This window comes from Epinephelus fuscoguttatus, linkage group LG5 (genome assembly GCF_011397635.1).
Source record: "Epinephelus fuscoguttatus linkage group LG5, E.fuscoguttatus.final_Chr_v1".
Lineage (NCBI taxonomy): Eukaryota > Metazoa > Chordata > Actinopteri > Perciformes > Serranidae > Epinephelus > Epinephelus fuscoguttatus.
The window spans coordinates 10159251-10186317 of NC_064756.1; the positions used below are offsets into that span (position 1 = coordinate 10159251).

At 43.6% G+C, this 27067-nt stretch overlaps 2 protein-coding genes across 4 annotated transcripts in view; one reads left to right on the forward strand and one right to left on the reverse strand.

Moving 5' to 3' along the window:
* Nucleotides 1–1860, forward strand: part of ankrd13b (ankyrin repeat domain 13B) — a 57794-nt gene extending 55934 nt beyond the window's left edge. For both annotated transcript variants that reach the window (XM_049577271.1, XM_049577272.1), the window contains exon 15: nucleotides 791–1860. In XM_049577271.1, coding sequence (XP_049433228.1) covers nucleotides 791–992 — 202 coding nt within the window. In that variant the 3' untranslated portion in view covers nucleotides 993–1860. The remainder of the gene's footprint in view (nucleotides 1–790) is intronic.
* A 3407-nt stretch (nucleotides 1861–5267) lies between these two features.
* The window catches only part of ssh2a (slingshot protein phosphatase 2a), a 35865-nt gene continuing 14065 nt past the window's right edge, over nucleotides 5268–27067 (reverse strand). Inside the window, exons 1-14 of one of the 2 annotated variants that reach the window (XM_049576396.1) lie at nucleotides 23789–24337; nucleotides 16591–16703; nucleotides 15935–15999; nucleotides 15435–15556; nucleotides 15076–15141; nucleotides 14831–14896; nucleotides 13935–14129; nucleotides 10961–11054; nucleotides 10711–10839; nucleotides 10131–10177; nucleotides 9569–9715; nucleotides 9278–9478; nucleotides 8236–9184; nucleotides 5268–7553 (exon numbers count right to left, since the gene is read on the reverse strand). In XM_049576396.1, coding sequence (XP_049432353.1) covers nucleotides 5862–7553; nucleotides 8236–9184; nucleotides 9278–9478; nucleotides 9569–9715; nucleotides 10131–10177; nucleotides 10711–10839; nucleotides 10961–11054; nucleotides 13935–14129; nucleotides 14831–14896; nucleotides 15076–15141; nucleotides 15435–15556; nucleotides 15935–15999; nucleotides 16591–16703; nucleotides 23789–23916 — 4014 coding nt within the window. In that variant the 5' untranslated portion in view covers nucleotides 23917–24337 and the 3' untranslated portion in view covers nucleotides 5268–5861. Of the gene's footprint in view, nucleotides 7554–8235; nucleotides 9185–9277; nucleotides 9479–9568; nucleotides 9716–10130; nucleotides 10178–10710; nucleotides 10840–10960; nucleotides 11055–13934; nucleotides 14130–14830; nucleotides 14897–15075; nucleotides 15142–15434; nucleotides 15557–15934; nucleotides 16000–16590; nucleotides 16704–23788; nucleotides 24338–27067 lie in introns of those variants that run through there. The other variant, XM_049576397.1, reaches the window with a different exon arrangement.

The following is a 27067-nucleotide window of genomic DNA, read 5'->3' on the forward strand; positions in this document are numbered from 1 at the left end:
CCAGCCGCTCACTCGTCTCATTTTAACCAGCATGCTTCTCCTCACACACCAAACACAGGTGAGAGTCATCGGTAATCAGTTACTTGGGAAACTCCTCCCCACAAGCATCCACAGGGAGGCAGAGACCCTCCCCCTCATTTCCTCACTACAATATTTTCACATCTAACCGTGTGACTTAAGGGTTTATTTCAACCAAACCAGAGTTGTCGATTGCTGGAACAGTGGAAAGACAAACCTAGACGGCTTCTGTGAGTTTTATTTTGTGTCTGACAATGCAGAAAAAAGTGTGTTTACAACTATTAAATCAATATCTATTTAAATGGAGTCTGGTGAGTTTGGCAGTAGCAATTTTGGGGCTGTTTCCAGCAAAAAGAGCATTTTTAGTGGATGAAAACTGACAGTGCGAATATGGCCTGGATGGTAACATTGCAGCCTGTTTTGCCGCAGTCTCACTCCATGTTGGACCACTTTCAAAAATTGTTGTTCCCATTATTCCCTTTGACACAAAAACATGGAAAAGTGAGGTCCAGGTTGAAAAATACTGAAGGTATCCTTTAATACACTAACAGGGATTTTTCACAATCTGGAAACCCAAAGTCATTTTTAATGGCTTATAAGTGGCCCTTAAAGAAGGAGAAAAAAAATCTACCTTGTGAGAAAATAGTACGAACACAATGATCTAATGGAAAAACCACTGTAGCTACAGGATGTCACATACATTCAGTCCAGGAGCAGGCACTTCAACCTGTGTTCTTCCTTCCTCTGCCTCCCTCACTATTCCTCACCCTAGGACCCCCCAGCACAAGCCCCGCGCCCCCTCCAGCCTCTGCTCCACCCCCACCAAGAAGCAGCCAACCACCTGCAGCTACGACGAGCAGCTGCGCATCGCCATGGAGATCTCAGCCCGGGAGCAGGAAGAGGCAGAGCTTCGACGGCGGCAGGAGGAAGCGGAGCTACAGCGCATCATCCAGCTGTCACTCATGGAGAAATGAGAGCTGAGTGGCCCAGCAGGGGTCTGAGGAGGGGGAGGGGTCTGGACCAAGGGCACATGGGAGAAAAGGGCAGCACAGGCTACTTTAAAACTTAAAGCACACTCTTTAAGTGACTGGAAGTAAATGCCAAAATCATCTTTATGGTTTCATACGATCAAACAGCCTCCTGCTTTCTCTCCCATCACCTTCGCCAGACCTTTCCCATGAAGCCATACGGCGATGCGGCTGTCCGGCCTCAGACAGCCAGAGAGGAACATTAGCTCCCTCTTTCTGGTGCCACACGGTACTTTCTCTACCAGTGCCAGTTTACAACCAACAACACATCCAATACATGTTAGTGGAATGCCTCCTGGGATGAGTGATTGCTGTGTGTTTGCAGGTGTGCGTGTATATCTGTGTGTGTGTGTGTGTTTCAAAACCAGCTCTCCGCACAGGGGTCAACAGATCACCTTCTGTCCTGAAAAACGTATTGCGTAAGGCCAACTCTCTGCTCCAGCACTAACACACACACACGCTCACTGAGTCCTTGTGCCACTGAGTCGTGTGGTTTTCAGTCTCAACTGTGATTTAAATTTAAACAGCTTGTGTGAACGGAGCAGTGACGAACCAGGACCAGTGTGTGGGAGAATACTTCTCGGTCAAGTTGAGTTGAATGTCGACAAACCATCAGACTTCCTCAGTTTTTAATGAAAACATTTGGTACCTTTTTTTTTTATTTGCACAAAATCCAGATGTACTGTATTTATCTTGTGGGCGGATCACATATTTGACTGTTAATGGATGTAGATGACGAGTTTGAGCACACGTTAAACTCAGGCCAGTTCTAGTTTTAGCCTGACGTTAGACTGCAGGAGCACAGATACTGTACGATGAGACTACCAGATGAGCACTTGGCGTACTAACTTACTAACCTGTATGTGACTGTGAATGAGTTTGTGGCCGGCCTGTGTGTAATACAAACAATAAAGGAACACGATAGTGGTTTGTCAGTGGATTGTGGAATAGAAATGTTACCCGGAAGAGGTTCTCTGTATATTTGCGTCCTCTCACCTTACATGAGCGGATGATTTCTGTATTTCTGTGTAGTCACGGTACAGTGTGTGTACAATATTTCAGCATGGTCTGCACCCGTGTGAGGTTCATTCTGTCCAACTTGAGTCTAGCCTGGAGACCTGCAATATCAGAGCACGCTCTCTGAGGGAAAATGTGGCCCCTGGGAATCACTGTAGAGGCTATCGACAGCAATTTTTAGGATTTACTGCACGCCAATAGCACAACATGCTACAAATCTAAGATCGCCCTAAAAAGCATTTTGTTTCAGGATTGGAAAGATTGTTGCTCTCATAATTGTAAGTAACTTCATATCGCAGGGCTCAAGGCTACACTTAGAAGCTTTTGTTGCAAGGGACAAGGACGGACGGCGACAGCTTGTTTTTTTTCCTTTTCTTTTTTTATGATTTCTTTGACAGAAATGTAAATCTTTCGCACTCCAATATCAGCACAAACTGAGGAGAACCACCTCTGTCTCCTCTCCAATTCGTAGTTAAGCTTGCCTGGTTGATAAGAAGACAAAAAAAATACTCATTTTTTTACTTTTTAAAAAATGTTGCAGAAAAAAAGAGACGCAGCAAAGATGTTTTCATGGTGTACGCTGGGAGGTGACTTCAGATAATGATTCGAATAAAGAAACATCTTTTGGAACAGCACTGCATGAGCGCCTTCTTTCTTAATCTATTTTTAAATTACAGCTTTCGCATGCTTCAAATCCCCTGACCCCACACTGAGTTTTAGCTGCAGCTTTTCCACTGTAAGTCAGTTTTCCAGTCCTCTCGAGTGAAGGACGGTGACAAAGGCAATTAATTTCTCACGAGATAGGGAAAGCTGCAGCGTCAGTCGGCACCAGAGAGAGCTGATCTGTTTTTAGCAGCTTCCACCTCCATCATCCTCCCTGTGACATGGATTCCCAGCGCCTCAGCCTGATCCAAGGGGGTTTTTGCCTGTAGTTATTTTAGGCCTGACAGGGAGGAAGAGGACAGCTTAGAGACAGTAAACCCTCTAAGAAACACCACTCAGAGCACCAAGGCTGCTTTCTGCTCTTTGGTGGTGGGTTGGAGAGAATGGGAAAAGAGAGAACAAAATTATTTTTAAGTGAATCAGCAGTAAGCATCCGCAACTTCTGCGCTGCCCCTGACTCAGCTCGACATTATGAATAGCATCAGGATGGTGGAAGCATTTGGAGTGCAAGTGTGTGTGAAGTGAATTTGTAAAGAGCCACAGACAAAACAAGGTGTGTGAGAGAGAGAGAGAGAGGCTGAGAGCATCAGTATGCAAAGAGGAAGGATGCCAATCTCTCTTCTGCTCCACAGATTTTATTCCTCACTGTTTAAACTATTTCCCTGCTGACAGTTCAATTTGGGACAAGCACTGTACAAAAAAAGAAGTGCCACTTTAACCCGCCTGCTCCATGTAGTGAAGTAAGTTTAATTGGTGAAATCATCAAGGGATCAAGCTCTCCTCTTGCTTCACGTGGAGCAGCTAAGAGCCTTTGGTGTTTTTACACTCAAACACAGAACACGAGAGAATATGGAGCTTGTGAGTTTTATGTCTGTTTAAAAATCACCAGAATTTCAAGTCCTTGAATGTCACTCTTTCCCCGTCAGTGCTGCTATCTGATTTGTGTGTCTCAGCAGGGGCCCCGGTGGCCTACATCTCAGTATTTAATTACCCACATGAAACAGTAGGTAAAATGTCAGCCTGAAATAAGCTGCACTGAGCACCAATGGAGATCATTTCCCCCCGGGAGACGAGATAGACTCGTTCAAAGAAACAGAGACTTGCCGTTAAAGATGACAGGTAGAACACATTTCCATCAGCAGTAAGGTTATGAGCTCGGCTTTCACCCATTAACAGAGGTAAAATCTGGCCACAGTGAAAGATTTTGGTTGGTTATGAGCTTGCAGTGATTTTAAGTATTTACTTTCAAGAATGTTTCTTCTGTATCTATAAACTTTACTAAACTCTATCCGCATCAGTTATGATAATTTTGTATTTTCTTTAGTTTTATTAATTAGCGGTATTAATATAATATGTGGGGTTTTGTCAAGATTTAGGAAGTTTAGAATAGGTGTAATTAAACATATACATTGTGAAGGCCTTTGACTCAGTCACGTAGACATCTCAGTCTCAATATGCACCACTGCATCCTTATGTTTGTGTGGAAAAATGACATAGACTGAAACTTCAGACATGTCCTGTATAATTATAGTTTTGTAAGTGCACAATATTTGATCTTTTTTAAGTCTAATTTTATTATACTATAATGCTTTTCTCACACTAGTTTTAGTTCATAACACACATTAACTTCATTCACACCCTCTCTACAAGACAGGTTTTAGCTGTACTTCTCTGCCTGGCCAGCAGGTGTCAGCAAAGTCACCAATATATTTAGTAAAATTTCAGCGCCTATTCATCTGGTTTCATCTCTTCAAATTGGTATTTGTGTACTTTACTTGCAATATAGCGAGGACCAAGTAACATATACATATATATATATATATATATATATATATATATATATATATACATATATATATATATATATTTATATATATATATATATATATATATATATTTAAGTGCTGCCTGACCAGAGCCCAACACATCTCCTCTGACCCTACCCACCCCCACCATGGACTGTTCTCCATGCTGACCTCTGGCAGGAGGTTCTGCAACATCCGTAGCAGGACGTCCAGATTCAGAGAGAGTTTCTTTCCCCTGGCTGTAAGACTATTGAACACTCACATGCAATAAATAAACACTCATCTATGGACTGTAACTATTTGAAATTTTAATACCAGTGTTTTATAATTTATTTTATTGTATGTTACATAATTTATGCGTCTACTCAGGAGCCAAAGTAACGAAATCTCATTTAATATGTGCACCGATGGTGTATTTGTTGAAAGACTTAGACTTGCTTTATTGTCACAGTCATATTTTAGCAAGATAGAGGGCATGTTTGAAGAGTGAGGACATCTTGGTTGGTCCTTACTTCCTCAAAGGCCTGCTTGAGGGTTTAGGCTTGGTTTTAAAGTTCAGGTTACAACTAGAGAGGGTCAGGGTTGGGATTGGACATTGAGCTGTGATGGTTAAGGTTAAGGTAAGGGGCTAGGGAATGCATTATGTTAGTGAGGATCCTCACAAAAATTTAAATACAAGAGTGTGTGGAGGTGAGATAAACACTTGAAGACAAAAAAATGCACACAGTAACAGCAGTCAAAACAAACTCACCATATTTATTTACTGCTAAAGCACTGAATAAAAAACAAGATATCAGCTTTGTCCTGGTTCAATTAAAAATCTGAGTAAAGACACGTCTGTCCACTTTGAAAACAAAAACACGCATACAGAGACAAGTCGACTGAGAACAGTGCAAAAGAATCTTCCCCGGGGTAAGAAACAGATTTCAAATAAAAGAAAATCATCGAAACAGTAAAGTGCATGTTTGGAGAAAAAGCCCCTCTTGTAGTTTTAGAAACTCTCAACAGGCAGCGAGGGTCAAACACTGAGAACAAACGCTTCTTTAAAAAAAAGGGAGATAGATATAATGGAGTGCATACAGTATGCACTGGTTCAGTCTTAGTTTGGACATTCATATTTTTATTACTGTACATACAAACCTGAACTCCAGTTGAAACAACACATCCAGTGGTTAACATGCAAACATATGTTCATCATTCAGTTCTTACACACTAAACATACATCAGAGGTTACAGGAGGTCTCCAGTTTGCCTGCTACACATTCATACACATCATGCAGCCTCTCTCGCACAGCTCCAGTCGTGTCCGTTCCAGTCCATTGCACTGAGGTTACATGGTATTGTATAGCACAGTGACAGCTCGCTGCTTTTTCTCAGCTGAGCCTTTTCGAGAACGTCTCGACGAGTGTCCCCTCCCCTGCTGACGTGTTGTAGCTACTGCGCCGCTCCCGCTGCCATCTGGCTCCTCCCTCTCACCTGTGTCCTCTTTCGGACAACGATGAGGGGAGGAGGAGAAGCAGACGGACGGCGCTGAGGTTGACTCGTTAAGATCCCTGCCGTCATGGGACAACCCTGTCTTTTCAACGCAAGTGGTTCGAGTCAACACTTTCTGCTTCTTCCATGTGTCATCTGGGTGAGATGTGGACATAGAGAAACAGTCCTGGGAGTGTGATGATGTCGTCCTGGTGTGCGGCCTCAAGTCCAAGTCGCTGAGGTCATTGGCCGACAGCTCCAGACAGTCCAGTTTAGCCAAGGAAGCCGACCTCTTCATGAGAGAAGGCGGGGTGAGGCCTGCCTGGCGGATACGAGCCTCGAGCTCCATGGCTCTGTGCCACACTATCGGCTCCAGGAAACTCTTCCCCTCTTGTCTCTCACAGAGCCGCTGCCCTACTTCCAAGCTTGGAGGGGTTTGTTCAGAACTTGCCCCTTTGCAAGGCTCTGGCTCTGTGTCCATAATGTCTCTGAGCCTCTGAGGCTGCCCTAGTTCCTGGTCTTGGCTTTCCGTCATCTCTAGGCTGATGCCCTCATGGAGGAAAGCCTGCAGCTCTCTCAGTGTCTGCTGAATCCTCTCCAGCTCCTGGCTGCCACGAGCCAGCCTGCTTTGGGCATCACAGCCGGGGCCACAGCCCCCTCGCCCCACCTGGGGACTGGATTCCATCTTCTCATCTGTGTCTGACTCCTGCACTGTCACCCCATCCAGAGTCATTTGGTCTGAACAGGCCTGAGGCTGCATCTGACACTGCTGGTTTTGGCTGAGGAGCTGGCTCTTTCTTTGGGACTGGGCTGAGGTATCGAGAGATGGTTCTTCTAACTGACAAGTAGAGGCCAGTGATGATGTCAGCATATGGTTATCTATGGATGTGGGCACAATTATAGGTATAGCACCAGAGACTTGGCTGATATTTGAGTCAGGGGAAGGGTCTGGGAGGTTGTCCGTGCCTGAGGAGTTGAGCTCTGTATGTGACCCTGTATGCTCTTCTCCATCTTTGGACTTAGCAGATACAGCCGTGATCTCTTCCTGAGTGATCCTTTGCTCTGTACAGTCCTGAGGGAAGCGAATGGGAGGTTGCTCAGCACTCAGGGGACACAGGGACAGTCTGACAGGGGGATGTTCAGCACTTGGGGAATGCAGTGGAGATCGCTGAGACGCAGCCATCTCCATTTCCTGTTTCAGCTTCTGCTCCAGCTGCTTGGTGGCTCGCCGCACAGAGCCTGCCAGCCAATCGCACGGCAGCATGGAGGGAGACTGCAGGTGTGATGGCGGAGTTAGAGAGCCGTGCGTGACTTCAGGAGTCTCAGCCTCCACCTGATGCTCTGGTCTGATGAGCTGAGGGCTGTGGGCGGATGGAGGGAGCGACAAAGAGGAGGAGGAGGAGGACGAGGAGGGGGGAGGAAGGCAGGATGCAGGGTGGCTTATGGCTTCTATCTCTGTGACAATATGGCGGACTGATACTCCATTGTCATGGTGAGGATGATGAGTTTGGCTGGCTTTGTCAGCGCTGTCTTCGGACTGTGGAGACGCCTGAGAGACAAAAACAGAGCATAGCGACACATACACATGATATTAGTCATACTCTTGAGTTGTTTCTGTATTGTGTGCATATTTGTGACATTTATTATAAATCTTTATAACTTTTTACATAAAACACCACTGTTTGAATAGCATGACAGAAGAAAAATAGGAGACAAAAGGAGTGACATTCTCTCATCATCCAGCAGGTGTCACTATGCTTGATGCAGATTTAGTGTGGAGTCTTTGTTACTAGTTCATATCATTTGCCACCTTTAAGTCCTTATAGGCGAATTCTGCTGCAGCCAGCTATCTGCTGCTGATGTCACACATTACAACTGTATATCTCTGAGTCTGACTAAAATAATACAATTGGAAAGAAAAACCTCAAACTCAAATTTAAGTCTTTCTACAGATGCATGTTTGTGACCCTCTTGCATTTAATTTGCCGTCCAGAATATGAATTCAGACTGTGGTGCTGCTGCGACAGCTGTAGGAGCAGACTGGAGCAACTTTTGCACAGTAAACTGTAAAATGCAGACAGATGCTGTTGGCACATTCCCTATTGACATAGTCAGATTCAAGAACAGTAAAAATTCTTGCTTGCCTCAAGTTATGAGGTGTTCTGCATGAAGCAAGTTACACAAGCAAAGACAAAATGTTCACAGACTGACAAAGGTGAAAGATCCCGTACCTGACTAGTCCCACTTTCTTGCTCCTCTTCCTCCTTTGCCTCGGTTTCTCCATTTTCCTCCAGCGACAGAGGTGTCTTTTGATGTGTCTGCTCAGAAAGTGTCCGGGATCTGCCATCTTGAGCCAGGCCAAGAAACTTTTCTCTGGCGCTGAAGAAGTCAATGCTGTCTGCGCTGTGGTTGGATGAACCGTCGGCCTCGCCGCGGCTGTCCAAGGCGCTGCCTATCTGTAACTCGCTGGGGTTGTTGTTGTCGTCACTGGCAGCAAGGGGAAGACCCAGAGGTAGGGGATTGATGTTGGCAGGGCTAAGGGGGCTGTGTTTGTCGCTTGTTACATCTGATAATGATTGGTCGATTAAGTCAGAGTCAGTGGATTCCAGAGTGGGAGTAGAGATTTCCTCTGAGCTGCTTCGCTCAGGCAAACTGAGGGACAGTTCTGCTGGTTTGTGTTTGGGCACTGAAATGGACAGCTGTGTGGGAGGACCCCTGTGAGCACGCTGGAGTTCAGGAGTAGGAGGTAAGATGTGGAGTGCTGGTGGAGGGTGGGGCAGAGCAACAGGCACAGTGATAGCGACACTTGCTGAATTGTCCAGTCTTTCCTCTGGGACCACAGTGGCTGCTCGGGGTGTGGGGAGGGGAAGCAGGAGGGGGTCTCCGCAATCTGATCCGACCTCCTCCTGACCCGGTGAGTCACACACACTGTTGGAGTCTGTGTGTGAGTCAGAGTGTGGTGTGTGCGCGGTGTTTGGTTTGGCAGAGTCTTCAGGTTCAGCACCGAGGGCTTGCAGCACGGCCGCTCCCAGGAAGTGATGTAAGGAGGGGGAGGAAGTGTTGTTGTTGTGAGAGTCGGAGCGACCCAGAGAGTGCGATGATGGTTTACACATTGACTCTGGGCGATCTGATAGGTCGCTGTCAGAGTGTGAGCGCCATAGCTTATTATGTCTTTGTTTGCTGTGGAAGCAAAGAAAAACAGGAGTTTGTTAGCACTGAAATGTTTCCTAAAGAACGTGCACATTGTACAGATGCTTCTATATGAAAGCACACCTGGCCAGCAGAATTCCCTGATATTCCTCCAGCTGTTTCATGAAGGAAGGGTTTGGTTTGGTGACAGCCCGTCTCTCTTTAACATACTCGAAGGCAGTGTCCAGGTCCCAGCCGTACTCCTTCATGGCGTAGGCGATCACTGTGGAGGCAGAGCGACTCACGCCCATTTTACAGTGAACCAGACACTTAGCACCAGCTTTCCTTTAAACAGAGACAAGAGAGAAACTGTGTTGGATTACGAGATCGAGAGCCCGAGGAGAACTTAACAAGCTTATGTGTGTTTAAACCTACTTGGCTTTGGTGATGAACTTGTAGGTCTCGTTCCAGTACTCCAGCAGGTTGGTGGCCTCTTCGTCGTACACTCTGATGTTGTGGTACTCAAACATCCCTGGGAAGAAGTTGTCTATCTCTCTGGTCACGTTCAGGATGTAGTGCACTCTACATAAGATACAGGAAGTAGCAGGTTTAATTGCTGACCTTTTCACGTCAATGAAATGATGGTGCTTTTAAAATGTATATTACAACTGTGATTAACTGGTGAAACAGACATTTGAAGAAAAAACACCCCAAAATGATGCAGATCAAGACTGTGAGGTATGACTGTAATCAACCCAAAATGCTAGCAAGTGGATTATGATTATTTTGTCAAACATCAATTAATAGACTTCAGGCAGATTAAAATCAAATGCATGGACCTTTGCACTAATACTCTGATGCCGCTGTAATGGATTCTCTCATTTTAATGAGCTCCAATTAGAAAACATATTTAATACATGAAGTGTAGTCTCTCCATTTATTAAAATTCAGACAGTGATATTAGTGAGTGTGCCTGGGTTACTGACTGATCTCTTACCCACTGTTCTGCAGCTCCTCCAGGTTAGAGGCGTTCCACTCAGAGCCCTGGAGACATCACAAGTCCAGTCAGTATCAAGGTGTACACGAATATCCAACACATAACAGCTATAGCGAAACAAACGAGGGATACTTTGAATATAGTTTGGTACATTTTTCATTCTAAACATCCACACTTTGACTCACCCTCAACTGTATGTTACTAATTGACTAAATTAAACATCTGTGATGTTTAAATGGAAGTTTTAATTTAGAATAGACGACTAGTCTATCAGTAAGAAAACACTTAGAGAACAATTGAATCTTTAAAGTCAAACATTGTCCGAAAAAAGATTCTAAATACTATGAGAGCAATTTCTATTTCTGGTGCCAACTAGCTAGGGTAGTAACGTTTAATTGACTAGTCAACTAATCGAGCACATTCCTTACATGAGCCATGTGATGACTCACGTGAAACAGGTATATCTGCCAATATTGGATTTCTGATCACTGTGGTCAAACAGCAAGATTTGACAAACCAGAGCATTGCCTTGTCTAAAATAAACTCATTGGCTAAGACCGCACAGTTCATAGGTTCCTACCAGATAGACGTGTTCAAAGATTTCAGTGGGGCTGTCCATCTGTCCCAAGATGATGATCATCTCGTTATCTATGAACTCCTTAAACTCCCTCAGGTTACACACCATCTGCATCTCCAGCTCTGTTCGGATCTGGTATGACAATGGAAAAATTGCACTTAGGTATCTTAACAAGTGAAGCTGCATTTGCAAAAACAAGATATATGCCAAACCTAACTGAAACTGTCACCACATTCATCTATGTGCCCCTTACCTCCTTACAGGTGACATTCTCCAGGTCTTTCTGCATCATGATCTCTCTGAGGCGCATCTTGATGAGCCTTTCTGTGCGCTCCCTCTCTGTGGGCCTGCACACAAAAACAACAAACACACCTTTATGAAAAAACAACTTTAACCTGTTTTTTCTTAGTCTAAAAAAAGCCCTGTTGGACACAAAGAAGCACCTTCACAGTCACAGTAACAACACTTTTCTTCTGTTCATTGATTCATTTTTCACTTGACTCTCAATGAGATTACTTGTTCCACGAGAGAATTGCCACTTTGTCTGATTCTCAGAAACTGGAGAGGGAACAGAAAATCTCAGAGCGTGGCCCATCGGCGATCCACAACAAAGTCCCCTTGTGGAGTATGCCTGTTGTTGTGCCTTGCTCTGTTCCTAACCTCTCTGCTGGGGACGCATTTAGCCTTTGGACGTCACAAGGATCATACCAACAAGTGGTCTAATTACCTCTCTGGAGAGAGGAGCTCGGATTGTCTCCTAGATTCTTCTTCTGGTATTGTCTAATTTTCTCTTGTTATGTTTCTCACTGGATCCCCAAAGTAATAGTACACAACAGAGTGGGTGAACAACATATACTGTATAAAAGTACTGGACATAGCCCTGTGATGTCAACCACTAGTTTGTGGACTCCTGTTTTTAAAGCCTCGAGTTTAAGATAAGATAAGATAAGATAAGATAAACTTTATTGATCCCACACTGGGGAAATTCACATGTCACAGCAGCTCAAAGCACAGACAGAAAGTGGCATTTTGGCTGTTGGCATCTTGAAATTTTGGAGCCAGAGGTGACCACATTTGGAGGAAAAGGTGGTGCTGTAGAGGAGCAAGGGGTGGATCTGACTGAGCGCCTGAGGACACTATCTGCAGATAGCAGTCTTGACTTTGCAATTTGAAAAATTGACCAAAACTGTTTTTGTACCGGGCTGTAAACAGGTTTATTTCTGCTGACAGCTGGGCATTTTTACATGGGGGCGTTTGGGGACTGATTCGCTTTTGGTGCCAGCCTCAAGTGGCCATTCAAGGAACTACACTTTTTGGCACTTGGACGTTGGCTTCCTTTTTCCTCCCCAAAGGTTGCCACTTGGTCAGCAGTGACAAAAAGGGGCAGTCTTAAGGCCACAAGTCTGTAAACTGCAGACTTAATAGCATCTATCTGAATTGAAGAACTGGAAACAGCCAGTTGTTTTCCTCAGTGAACTCCTGAATATCTTACTGACCCCCAGAGACTGAGTCCACAGGGTTATAAGAAACAGAATCTCTTCACTCCTGCCAACACGTAGAGGTTAGTTAGCAACATCCACTAAAACTCTGACCTTAAAACAAGCCTCAACTTGCCCACAGACAGCCTAAGGGAGAAATGGCTGATCAAGGAAACAAGACAGAAAAATAAGGAAAAAAAACTTACACATGTGTGACGACACATGGAACGGTGCTAATAAATAGCAGACCAGTGGAAATTCTATGTCACGTCCTTGAATAGCTGATAGAGGAGTAGTCTACGGGAATTCACAGTAATCCCCATTAATCATACCAACATGAAACATGCCAAGATCAAACCACTTCCTGCTGTCTGAACTTTTCATTCAGCAGCTCTACAGTGACACAAGCTGCCATGTCAATAAACACTGGCAGGCCCTGTCACCCTGCTCGGGAAAACAACCAAGGACTTTATTTGTTTTGATATGTGTACTGGAGCTCATAAAGTGTGGGTGGCAATCTTAATGATAAGTGCACTCCTGTGCAAACACACCTCCTGTGTGAAGCATTTCTGTTTCCCGGCAGACAATAAATGTGGGTGTTTCTTGTTTGTCAAGTTTCAAGTGGACCTTGATTTCTCTTTCAGTGCCCAATTTTCTCTCCTTTCCATCCAGGGGCATCAGGTGCATGCAGCAGCAGCAACATATCTTCCATAATCCCCCCCCTTTAACACCTCCTTCTCTCTGCCTACCACCTGCTTCTGTCCATCCCTCTGTTGGTCTACCTATTTGTCTGTCTGGTTTCCATTTTTCCAGACGTAAATCAAGCTGGTTGAGGCCTCAGCTATTTTGGACACTGGAGGATCTCTGAAGTGTGTGTGTGTGTGTGTGTGTGTGTGTGTGTGTGTGTGTGTGTGTGTGTGTGTGTGGAGTGGCTCTCCAAATAGGTAGCGAGGCATGCGACTCAGCAGCAGAGAGGGGAATTTCTCTGGTATTAGTAAAGACATAAATCCAGCAGCCTGTATCGTTCCCTGCACTTTCTTTGCTCCCTTGTGGATCTCTTGACAACTCTGTCACAAAGATTCAGCATATGTGTTTATCAGCAGGTGTCTTTTTTGTACATAGTTCAGCATTTCCTACTGTGCCTGCATGTGGGCTTTTGTTTTTGTTTGTGCCTCTCTGCGTTGCTTCTTGTTATCCTGAGAGGTTACAGACAGCACGTGACTCCAGTTCCAGAGTCCACAGCTCTAAAGATTGACAGCCTGCAATATTTTGTCACAACATCTGCACGTGAGAAGAGGTTGGGCAATGCTGTTGTGGAGATACGAGTACACTGTATTTGTAACAAAAGATAACAGCCATATCTAAAGCCTTTTGTTACTGTTGATATCGGTTTTTATTTGCCAAAAAAAAAGCTTACTATTCTACAACATTAGAAAATGTTTATGCATTATATATTATTTAGTTAATGTATTATATAACCTGTAGAATAAAATGCCATTTCTTGTGGGTATCGATTCAACACATCCTTTGATTTGAAGAATTTCAGAGCAGTATATTCACTCCACAGGAATTTTGCACTACACATCAGTGGAGACTGTGCTAGTCTATCGCATACAAACTGTAAACTTGTGAAAATGACTTCTGTCTGGAATGCACCGCAACTCAAACAATACTCCATATATTCCATCATCGGTGTGAGCTGTGAGTTTCTGTAATGTCTGTGAGTGTATTCATGTGGTTTCTACTCACAGGTCTGTGAAGAGAACGGGTGAGTTGGCACGGTGCGACTCCACATCCTGCATGGCGTTCCACTCATTGACGCAGAACTGGTTGGATGAGACCCTGCTCTGGTAGTAGCTCACCCAGGTCAGGAACAGGCTGCCCGGGTAGTAGTTATGGCAGCGGGCCACCTCGCATGCTTTGTGGAGCGACTGGAGGGCTGACCTGAGGCAGACATTGGCAAGGAAGAGGATTCACACTTGAGAGGTTGTCTCGAGGGCAAAAAGACAAAAACTACCACAGAGTTCAACTGACTGACTGAGATTACAATTACTGAAATCAGGACAGGCTATAACAATGGGCGAAGGAATAAAGATGAGACATGGTAAGAGGAAGGGAGGAATTATGTGAGATGGAGAGAAAATTAATAGAAAGACAAGTGACGAATGAATAACACACGAGGATTATAACAAGGGAGATGAGCTGAATAATTTGTGAGAGAAATAAGGGATCAACAGACGTGAGAAGAGAAGAGCGGAAAGATTACAGCGATTAAGAGGCATGTTAACAGAGATATAGCTGCAGATAAATGAAGGCATCGGGAGATATTTGAGGTGGAGGGAGGTCAGGCAAAGAGCAAGGTAACAAAGGGACGAGAAAATGAGAAAATGAAGACGAGTACGGAAATGAAGAGGCAGCACTGGCAGGTGAGACAGGGAAAGATAATGAAGAGACTGGAAGGCAGAGAGATAATGAGGAAAAAAGGAAGAGGAGAAAGAAGACAAATGATGATGATGATGAAGACAAAAGGCTGGAGGTCAAAGTCAAAGGTGGGTACAATGTAGTCTCTTTAAGCCTGCAACTTTAACCTTGATGCAACTTCATATAGCTGTCATTTGTTGGTGGAAAAAATAAAGGTTGCTTACCACATGGCCTGGACAGAAACTGGCTTGAAAACATGAACCCTGTTCACCGTTGACACACTAAAACCACTGTGATGACAGGAAGAGAGAGATCAGAAACGGGATTCCCAGTAATAATTTCTAACCAACAACACAACTTACAAATGAATGGCTAAATAAGAGCAATATGTAGAGAAAGTTGTCAGAGCAGTGAGTCAGTTGCCCCAGGGAGCAGTAAGAGGAAGCAGGAGGTAGGTGTGGTGTCTTACCCGTCTCCATCCAAGTGGATCAAAGTGTCGCTCCACAGAGGTAGAACCAGACCCACCGAACAGCAGCTGGTAGAATAAATCAACACATTTAGCACGACAAAGCAAGACACACTGGTTTCACACAATACAGTGATGACCCCAAGACAACACTGTAAAGCAACACAGTAGATGAAGTCTTGCTTAGTTTTTCCTTCACTTAAAAAAATGTCTCATCATGCCATGTTGATATATACATTTACTTTAAGATTTACAAGTCCATGACAATACTATCTGTTCTTAGCTGTTGTCACAATAGTGGGATAATGAGTGTTAATATCACACTGCAAACTAAAGTAGTGTACTGCTGCTGTGGCACTGACCTATCAGAGGAGACAAAGTCCATGCCAAGCACAATGCTCTCCTCTGTGTCCTGTCTTCCATTGGTGGAGACCACCACCATGTAGCGGGTTACCTGAGGGTAGGCACTCTCCAGACGCACAGCCTGTGAGAAAAGACAGAAAGGAGACGTTAAGGAAGGATGGGAAAAGGAGAAATGAGCAACGAGAAGAGAGGCAGAATGCATCATTTACTGGAAAACTCCTTTATCAAAGATGCTGCAGGGGACGTCAGAGACGTGGCAAGAATGTGACTTGCTCCAAATACTTTGAGTACTGTGTGTTTCATGTAATAGTATCTTTGTCTGTGCAGAGAGAACAGTTAAGACTTTCTATGTCCAACAACTTTTTTTCTCCAAACTAGTTTCAGTTCTTTATGTCTGCTAACAAAAGAAGTGAAACCAGCCCCCTCCGTCTGCAGTATAATTTCCCTGATCACAATGCCACCTTACTCCTGTGTTTTTGTGTGTGTGTGTGTTACTGACCAGTCGGATGGTGTCCTCCGGCCGCAGCACAGTGAACATGGTCTGAAGATGTTTCTGGAGGTCACCTGGGTAGAAAAGAGTCAACATCCTCATTTAGTGTCTTTAAAAACATTCTTAGCATTTAAAGGTTGATGTAACACCTCAGATAAAGTATCATTTACCCCGTGGCAAGTTTCCAGTGCATTCACAATGAAGTCTCTTTCATTCAGGCCTACATTCAAACTGATCTCTGAATACATCTGGGGGAAAAAGGCCTAGTATTTCTCAAAGTTTCTGATGCTTTTTATAGTAATCAGCCCATTTAACACCACAAAGGTTGTCTTTATTCACGGACAGCAACATACTCTACTTTTCCTGTTTCTTAAATGTACAAACTCCATCTTCATTGTCCAAAAGTGTGGGTTCTTTGACATTCCTAAAACAAGCTGGCCCCCACATTGCATGCAGCAGTGAACTAACGGCACTGAACTCATCTGTCTTGTTGTGAAACAGCTTCCGTGAAGTTAACACCAGCTGTTACAGATGATGCTGTAGAGGAATGTCCATTTGAAAACACTGTGCTATCAATCTTAGGTTCCTCTGAGGAGTTCATTTCTGAGGCTGTGAGTCAGCACTGGGAGAAGCTGCAGCTGTCAATCGTGTGTACAAGTCTTTACCTGTGTGCTTGTTCCTGCGCTGGCTGATGCGAGGTGCAGAGTTAGGCGTAGGGCTGTTACCCCTGGGAAGGAACAGGGCTGCACCTTTTACTGTGAGGAAACTCTCACTGATACTGGAAGGGAAGAGGGAAGAGAAAAGAACAAGACATTAATAGAAGCCTCAAACACCGGGACTCCTTCCAAGTTATCTAATCATTGGTCTTTCGTGTAACTTATGTAATTTGTTATCACTTTCTTGCACATGGCGACCCTGACTTCTCATAATAGGCACAAGATGGGGACCGGGAACAGACAAATGTTGTCATGGGTTTATGTCAGCGTCACACTGATCCACTCAGCTGGCCTCTGGTCTACAGGCTCCCCAAATCTGAGCTGTCAAACCAATGCAAGAAAAACAAGATCCAAGCCCCAATTTGAACTCAGAACACAATGTTCTCTGCTCCTCCACACAGCTGGATTACACACACAGACTTACTCATACCAGCAGCTGCCAGAAGGGAGGGAATGGGGGATTGGGAGGAGACCTGGGGTCCGAGAGGGAAGACAGAGCGAGTCTCCTCCTCCACAGTGTTTGAGCGGAGATAGGAGTCGGCCAGCGCACAGCGCTCCACACCAAAGCAGGTCGTATCAAACGGGGTTCTGTTCCTCTCTGGAACACTTAATCTTATTAACTGTGACTGAGGTCACTGCATTGAGGAGGAGGACGCATAATAAACTGAGGTCAGTGTTTCAACTGGATACCAAACATTGAGTGTGAGCACCTCTGGTGTGCTTGCATGTGTCAACTTGTGAATGACTAGATGTTTGTTTAGAGTCTCACAATGGCACACTAACCTAAGTCACACAAGATACCAATAAAACAGGTTGATGACCTACTTCTGCAGCAGCTTATGACCATGTCAAATGACAGCCATGGGACCAGTAAACCATAACCTTAATGATGCTGAGCAAGGAGTCTGCCACTTACACAGCAGGCACTTAGGAAACAGTGCTCCTGCATTTGTTCAGTGGGTGCTGAGAGCACAAAAAAGCATTACTGCTGGAGAAAACTATGCACGTTAAATGTTTAATCAGGATTTGAAAAAGCACTTGCAGACCAGGAGGAAACTCATCATTATAACAAAAACACATTGGCTGTGTTGGCTCTGCAGGTTTTGCCAAAATTGAGACCACAAGTCAAGCTGGCAAGGACTCAGCCCATCTAGGAACAGGAACATGTGCAGCCGCAATCTTGTCAGTAAGCCAAACATGGGTCTTAAACAGATTTCTGGAGAAACCCCTTTTGGATTCTTTAATGGCATTTCAATAGTATTCTAAATTATCTGCTGGCTTGAGAATGCCTAGCTGTTCCACATTCAGTATTTTACACACAACATTAGCCAAGGGAGGTTAATGGTTTTTTCAAGAGGTCAAATGTAGTAAATGTCAGTGAAAGTTTAAGCTCACTGCAGTTTGTCCACAATTAAATGGGACAAATACTGTGGATTTATTATCTTGGTGTTTCTAAAGGAAACACTGATCACAGGAGTGGGCCAACCTGTTCTGCTAAACTTGAATAGGAGTGGTTTCATAGCCTGCAGGGCCATTAACTACGACAAGGAGCTGATGACTACCCACGCAAACAGTGAAGATCACTGGGCTCAATCACAGGGAGGTGATGACATCAAAGCCATGTGCATTGTTTCAAATTGCGTATTCAATTCATTGATATGCATATTTGATGGCTAACCACTGTGTTTTGCCCTTCGCAGCAAGCTGCAAGTCTACACTCAATGAACCCGACTTTCACAGTTCATCAGGTTCTCTAGTACTTCAGTTTCACACTGTCTGCCATTTAGGCTTCCTGTCTTTTTCACTGTAACTTCATCTCTTCATCCTTCCAGCCGTCCAACTGTCCTTCCTGAGTTTTGCTGAGACCATGAATGTACAGAATCAAGAGGCACAGACAACAGAGATGGACACAAAAACAAAACCGCAGCTTTGTGCTGAGCTGATTTCCCATAACCCACCCACCCTTGACCCAGCTGTTTCCTGTCACTCTCCCCTCTGACGCTTCCTCTTTTCTGCATTTCTCACAATTTTGTCCTACTTTTCATTTCCGTCCCTCTCCTCGATTCCTGCTGTATCATGTCCGACTGCTCTCACACACACAGACTCGTGGACTGTACTTGGCAATGACCATGTATAGCAGTGCTACTGTACAATGTCATCTGTAATATAACACTTGTGCTCTCTCTGAATATCATGCACGGAAGGCGATGCACGTGCAAACAAATACTGTTACTACTGCACATGGACACATTGAGAAAGTGGAATCTAAGCCTGGCAGTCGGAGAGGTGGGGGGCTGTGAACGACTTTCAACTACAGTTTCTAAAAATACCGTAGTCCTTTAAAAGTCTCAGCTATTGATAGACCGCATTCAGAAGAGCACGGCCGACTTACTGTACACAGAAAGCTCTCTTTGACAGGGCAGCGACAGCCCTCCGCAGAGGTTTCACACTGAAGCCAAAATACACACAACTACCTCCTGATTTTACATGAGAGCTGCAGTGATTGGTCGATTAATCCATTTATGATCGACAGAACATGCATCAGTAATTGCTGTTCTGTTGTTTATTTTTTATGTATTTTTAAGGCAAAAATGCCACACATTCACTGAGAGCATTTGATGGTCTCTTTGCCATATATGACAGTAAACTGAATATCCTTGGGGTATACACACTGTTGATTAATCAATTCACTAAGAAAATAATTAGCAGATTAGTGATGAAATTGATTCAAACACATACATTTGTAATGCACCATCAGAGACTGATGTCTACCCTGGTGTTGGCATCTGCCCAGATGAACTACATTATGTGTATGTTGAGCTCAATGTAATATTATATCGACAAAAGGTAGGATAACATTGTCTAGACATCTGTAAAGGTGTTGCTAAAATTAGACTAGCTGATTCAAGGCAAACACACACAGGTAACACAAGTGGGGAAATAAAAGAAGGGCAACGAGTTCAACTAAATTTGTCTTCATAAAGTATGTGAATGAGGACTGGGCAGTAAAGGATGGGAGATTAAGAAAGAGGACCCAGTCAAAATGTGTAGCCGAGAGCGGGGAGGGTCATCTTTTGGCATTCAGCCATCCCGGGCTTTGGGCAGAAGTGAAGCGGTAGGTACTTGTTAGGGCAACAGTCACAGACACAATCATCACTATGTAAGGACCACTCCACATAGTAGGCAGATAACTGGGTGACCCCCCACCCTCCTGCCTGTGCCCATATTAGTCACTCTCAGAGGGAGAGGGGGATAAATATAGGACCTGGCTGTGTGGAGGGCAGGCCCCGCTAAGGCCTTATGAGTTCGCACCCGCGACAGATACAGCCCATGGGAAAGACAGGGAGTTAGCTGGTGTGTATGTGTGTGTCTACGTGTCCACAGGTGCATGTGAGGCCCTGCTGCTTTGGAGCCATGACCATGGAAAATGTGTCACAAGCAGAGGAGTGTGACAGACGGATTAAAAGAAAGAGAAGTCAAGTTCATGGGGCACCATGATGTAGAGGACCACAACTCCCAACTGCAACATCCTCGATTCAAGTCTGGCCTGGGACCTCTGCTGCATGCCACCTCACGCTTCACTGTTACACAGTCCAATGACGGCAATCTTTTCCCAGAAATAAGTAAATTACAACTGCACAATACATTACCGGGCAAAGAAGGGGACACAAGAAGGCAGCAGACTGGAGCAGCCAGAGCAGAAAAGGTTCAGGGCTGATAAAGAGAAAGGACTACCACAAGATACTAAAGATTTCATCAACTGGCACAGACACCTGCCAACATGTTGCTCAGACCCATTGTCTTTTGGATGTGCATGAGTGAAACCACAAGTTTCACTACAGTTTCTTTGGTAATACAGTGCCATGACCTGAGCACCAGCCACCTTGGAGAACTAAACATACCTGCCCCAGGCATGCAGGGCTATTCTGAGAGGGATTCAGATTACATTTTAACTTACAGTTCGGCCAAACTGCAGACAGAGAAATGTACTGAATAAGCAAAGTAAATATAATGTAATGCTGGTCGAATGAGGCCAAATGTAGCTCAGTTGGTAATGACAATGTCTGAGTAAGAAGGTCCATCCTCCCTTTGATAGTTTGTGGTAAAAAATTAACAGTAACTACACATTATAATGTGAAACTTCCAGGAGCCACATGCATTAATAAACACTATGAGATGCCTGGTGAATGGGACTACTGTGATGCAGTAGGTAGCTACACACACACCTGGTCTGATCTCATGCCATTTACTGAAGCTAATTATACCAACTTAACCCAAGTTATGTAGGTTATTTGATTTTAGATGCATCACACGCACACAGCCACACACACACATACAAGCATAAGTAGTGACCTATATCCAGCTGCTCATATCCCCGCTCAGCTGCTGAAGCCCCTCACACAAACACTTCAACACACACTTCAGTTTGTCACGTTTCGGTCTTATCGGTTGTCTTTGGAAAACACGTAGGCAACGCAAACACACGAGTGCAGCGGAAGAGAAGGGTTTACCGGTATTTCTAAAACTGGAGGGCTAACAATAGTGTTTCAGATGCCATTTAGCCACAGGTAACACTTAACTCCATGGACAGCCTCCAGCCTTGTAATTACTCATTCAAACCCTGGTTAAACATTAGAGTCTTGCTGACATTCTGCCGCATACAGGCGTTCACACTTAAAACAAACAGACATATGTACACAAACATTAGACATGCCGGCACACAAGTACACACACAAGGTGCCATTAATTAAAAGGATGCTAAAATCCCCTGCTTTGTGACGAGGGCCCTTGTCCTTCCTGGGCAATACAAGGGAGCGGTGATAAAAACAATCAACATGCATCTTGCAGTGTGGCTATCAAAACCAGGAAGTCAAAAGGTTCCCACATCTGCTGCTATTTACTAGACACACACGCCTGCCAGTATGCACTGTGTGTAACATCTTCCCATAAACCTTTATTATGCAAACTCATGATAAAAAAAAAAAAAAATCTATTTCCTTAAAAGAGTGGGTGTAGTCCTCATAAAGACTAATGTTCAATTTACTCAATAACTTTACTGCACAAACATGTGTACATCAGCTGAAAAACAATGCCATGAAGACACAGGCTGTCCTTGACTTCTCTGAAAACCACCACAGAAGTTCAATTCTCATTCAGGACACAACCAGTTACTGTCTGCACGAAAACGTTAGACAACAACAGCAAAACTCAGACACTGGAACTAAATTAACTGATTTCATGGAAAACTGGTTAATGTTGATTTCATCATCTTTTAATCCACTTTAAGTTATTTCTACATTGATTTTCCCCAAATTTTGTCAAGCTTATCTGCGGCAACTTCACATGAGAGTTTGAAGACACTGGAACAAACCAGCCTTTGATCTGTCCTGAAGGGCGAACTTGTCTTCACTGCATGTACAAGTCAACTAAATCCTTGTAAATCTCACAAGCAAAAAAGAAGACTTTACCTCACTTTGCCTTGATGTCTTCAGACACTGGAGATCACAGATAAGCTCGGTGTAAGATACATTAATGGTAACTCCCTTACATCACAGTGAGGGTATGTAATATTTAACTCAGTCGACTGGCTAAGATTAATTGCAGCAGCTTTGTCTTTTGGGTCTGATCAGCGGCCAATCATGCAAGCATTTCCAATGTAGAGTATTTCTGGGTTACAAGGAAATCTATTATCATAATTGCTAAGAAGTGACACTCAGTTGCTTGTTTTCCTGGTTTTCTAAACTTAGTTTCTGAAGCCAAGTGGATGTAGGCCAATTTTTGGGGGTCTGTGTCAAAGAAACATTTTACGGTGAGTCAGAGATATTAGGTTTAATTGTTGGTTCATAGTTTAACATCACATTTTATACACAAAATATAAAAAATTTTAACAATAGTGCTGCCTTTTTCTTTTTCTTCTTCTTCAGACTTATTTAATAGGAGAAAGAAATTGATACGGCACAATAACGTTATATTTTGCGTGGGGATATCGTACACATGGTCGCAAGTGTTGCATTTTTTAAAATTATATAAATAATTAATAGTACAAATTAACTTTTTGGTAGCCTACTAGAATAACAGCATTGCTGCAATAAAAATGATGTGAGATAAACAGACGGAAACCTTTATTGTATTGAATAACAGATACTGGCAAAATTTTCCGTTAGGGACATAATTTGGAGTTGAAAAAAGGTAGTAAATCGCAATAACATTGTCTCGTGACTTAAGTATTGTGCTAATATCATATTGTGGGGCCTCTGGTGATTCCATCTCCTATCATTTAAGTTATTTTTCCAAATGTATATTTCAATTCAATTCAATTTTATTTATAAAGCCCAATATCACATCCCTCTGTCCTCTGACCCTCACAGTGGTTAAGGAAAAACTTCCCCCAGAAAAAAATAGTAGAAACAATCTATATAAAGCCTAAAAAAAGGGGGCTTTACTGTAACTTAATCACAACTTTCATCATCTCACCAAGCACTCAAACAAAGTTCAAACAAACAATATCCCAACCTTGGACAAACAAAAAAGGGAGGGACAAAAATGGCCCACAGAAAAACCCTTGATATGGAGATCAGGTGATGTATGCTTGTCTGGGTAAATCGGTAGCTATGTGGCTTTACCTTATTCAGTGTGTCTGGATTTGTGAAATAGGATGGATGATTCACAGCACATGCAGAGGCAATATGTCTTAGTAAGGTCAAACAGAGCCCCAAAGATGAGTAAGACTGCTACGTCACCAGGAAATGCATTCAACACTGGTGTTGCAAAACTTTCACACATGCTCTGCTTACTCACAGGGTTTCAACAATGTGAGAAGTTGCCACATTATTACTACTATATCCAAATAAGTATGGGAAATATTTAGTCCAAGTTTAAATGTAGTATAAACAGTCTGATAATCCACAATATAGGCAGTAATTTCACAGTTTAATTCACACTTTAAAGGTCGAGAGGTGAAGTTATGCTCATGTGTAATCAGGTGCTGTAGTTGTCTTTAGTTTGAATGGAAACCCTGTTACTCCATGGCACCTTTACTGTCTGTCCCTGCCACTGAATAAATCCATATGTTTTCATAAAACACTCTCAAACAACAGTCTATCTCAGTGTATCAACGCCACACAATTTACCACTTCGTCACACTTACAGCTGGTTGATCTGATTTTTGGTCACCACCGCGTCCTCGCCGAAGTAGGGCACCATCTTGGCACCGCAGCAGGAGCAGAAGCTGACCGCCGACGAGTTGTCGGATCCGGACACCGCGCCGAGAGTCATGCCGGCGCAGGCAGGGCGCAGAGCGCAGAGAGGGAGGAGGGTGTCAGGTGTTGTTGGTCCGGGAGAAAACTTTTACTCCTCTCCCACGGTCATGTGCGCTGTCATTTCAAGACGGCAAACCACTTCCTTTTGGGTGTCAGTGGTCGTAATACAGTAGAAAATGACGAAATCTTCCGCAGAAAAAAGAGATGTTTCCAAATCTGTCGCAATAAATTGAGCAGGGGGAAGTAATAAGTCTAGCACACTGCGCTCCTGCTCCAAACGGTGACGCCTGGCTGTCCAATATTTCCCAATAAAGCGGAACCAAGACCCATAATGAATAAGAGTCCGTACCGTTTCCTAAACATGATCCATCCCCGTTACAACAGACAATATCCTCCACCGTGTACAGTACTGAGACATATGACTTGGGTCAAACTCTCCCCGGAGAAGTCATAGGAGGGAGGAGCTGGAGACATGTGTTTTTGGGAAAAGTGGGGAGCCAATGAGAGCAACAGGGAACTGCGACCGCCCACACCAGCAGCCCTTCTGCATCGACACTTGCTGGAGCAGAGCAGTTTGTACACAAAGCGCTGGCAAGTGTGCAGCAGGTAGGTATTTAACCCAGCAGGTGATTAGTCTGTGTAGTTCCTCCTGTCTGGTTCAGGGTATGCTTATCAGTCATTGCCTTCAGTGTTTGCTTAAAACCTGCATTCTCTTGGTACTACATGGCACATGGTTGCCCGCTCATGATCTATTATATAATACTTTAGGACCACTGGTTCTAATAATCCTAATAATATGGTTAGAATCTGGTGACAGCTAATTGAGTGTCCTGGTACAGCAGGGTCAATAGGGGATGTGCCCATTAAGCTAATAAAACAGAGTCAATTAAACCCACATGGGACTCTGGTTTGGCAGTGAGCTGACTGCGGAGACTTCACTTATCTCCTCTCCACCCTCTCTCCCTATACAGACCTTGTGGTTGAGTTACATAAGGAGCAAGAACAAATGAGAAACAGGCTGAAGTTATCCAGATGGAGCTGCTGTAGCAGCGTGCCTGTTGTATCTAGGCACAGTGGAGATACACTGGAGCCTGTCTTGTCAAGAAAGTCTGAGGGAGAAATATCCCTTCACATTAATGCCTACCAAACACTGGCAGACTTTGAAAACACTTTGAAAATACTTTGAAAGGACTAGGCTCACCATTTAAGACAGTGTGAGTTTTTAGTCGCATGCTATATGATTTTACAAAAGCTGGGGATCTTGCAGGATCATTATTTGCAAGACTACAACTTGATTCCCTTTGAGATTATTCCCATCCTGCTCCTAGTGCAACATATTACACCAACTACCCTTAAGAAATTCCTTACTGTCTGCAAAAACACATAGCTCTAAAAACATTTCAAAAATTAAGATTGCTAACTAAAGTGAGCGCTGGTTCAGGGATCAGATAGACACCTAATTGGGTGTGAATGCTGCAAGCATTCACAACCTATGTTCTTCTACGACCAAAATTCTTTATTTTTCTTATTATTATTATTCTTCCGCCGCGTTTTTCAACATCAATTATCTTCAACATACTTCAACCGATTCAAACCATTCAAACTTCTTCAGATTCAGCTTCTTTAGGACATTATCGGAAACTTTCAAATTTTTCCATACCCTTCATATTTTCCCGGGAATTCAACGTTAAAATTCCGACTTATATTAAAGCGGATGGAGCAAAAACGGTTGGACCGCTACTAGTTCTACAAACTTCAACCGATCAAAACCGTTCAAACATGAAAACGTTCAGCTGAATTAGGACATTCACGGATGTATTCACTTTTTTCCTAAAATTCATACTTTCCGAGATATTTCCGATTTTTCCCAAATCCTTTTCCCATTGGGAATGTATTACGGAATCCTCAAAAATCTAAAAATTTCACCTTTTTTCAAACTGTGACTACCCATTCATACTTTCAGCTAGAAACTCCATTCAAAATGGAAAATATTCATCATTTTGCTGACATTTTACATATGATTCAACTTTTCAATACCATTCAAACTTTCAAAAATATTCAGCGTTTTCTAAAACTTTGTTATAATGGAAGTCAATGAGAAAATCCTTCAAACTCACTCATCTTCACCCACACATCACGAATTCATACATTGACATAGAAACTCCGTTCCAACTCTCAAATGTTGACGCTGTTGTCGACTTTCAGGAACTAATTCAAATTTTCAATATCTCTTTTAGTTTTTCTACAAAGTCAGTTTAAAATACATGAAGTTTTCAGCCCTTCTCAGACTTTATAATGGGTGTGTATTGCGTGAGCTAGAGTGGGTGATGTCATCACTAGAGTGAAGAGCAGCTGAAAATTAATCAAGAAATTTTCTCTTCAACTCGCTCATACGGCCACAATTTTCACTGTACATACACAATTCATACCACAAAACGTAGGAAAATTTGTCCTGCTCACAGAAATGTTGACATGGAATCTGTCACACGTACATATTTTTGCTGAGCGGCTCCAAAGCGAAGGGAGCGCCGATTTTTTTCTCATTCACTCCCCTGTAATCTGAGAGGAGAAATTTCTGGAAACAGCTGAGGTGCAACACATTTGTAACTTGCTCTGGTGACCCCATTTTGGACTCGAGAAATATAAAACTTGACACGTGCATTCACGACAAGTGGCTGTCTCTCACCATCACTTTATTTTCATTATGGGACCAACGGTTTGGGTATGGGAAGAACTTGTTCGAGGAGTGAAAACCCATTAAAAACAGCCTTTGCTCCTCTGCTCTCTCATGAGCTGTCTGTGTGCCCCTCAAGCACAGGCAAGTCAGGAATCGCCATGGCAATGGCTGCACACAGACACGCACACACAGCCCTCTACTCATACTTGAATTTTCTCTTCAACTTGCTCATACGGCCACAATTTTCACTGTACATACACAATTCATACCACAAAACGTAGGAAAATTTGTCCTGCTCACAGAAATGTTGACATGGAATCTGTCACACATACACATTTTTGCTGAGCGGCTCCAAAGCGAAGGGAGCGCCGATTTTTTTCTCATTCACTCCCATGTAATCTGAGAGGAGAAATTTCTGGAAACAGCTGAGGTGCAACACATTTGTAACTCACTCCTGTGACCCCATTTTGGACTCGAGAAATATAAAACA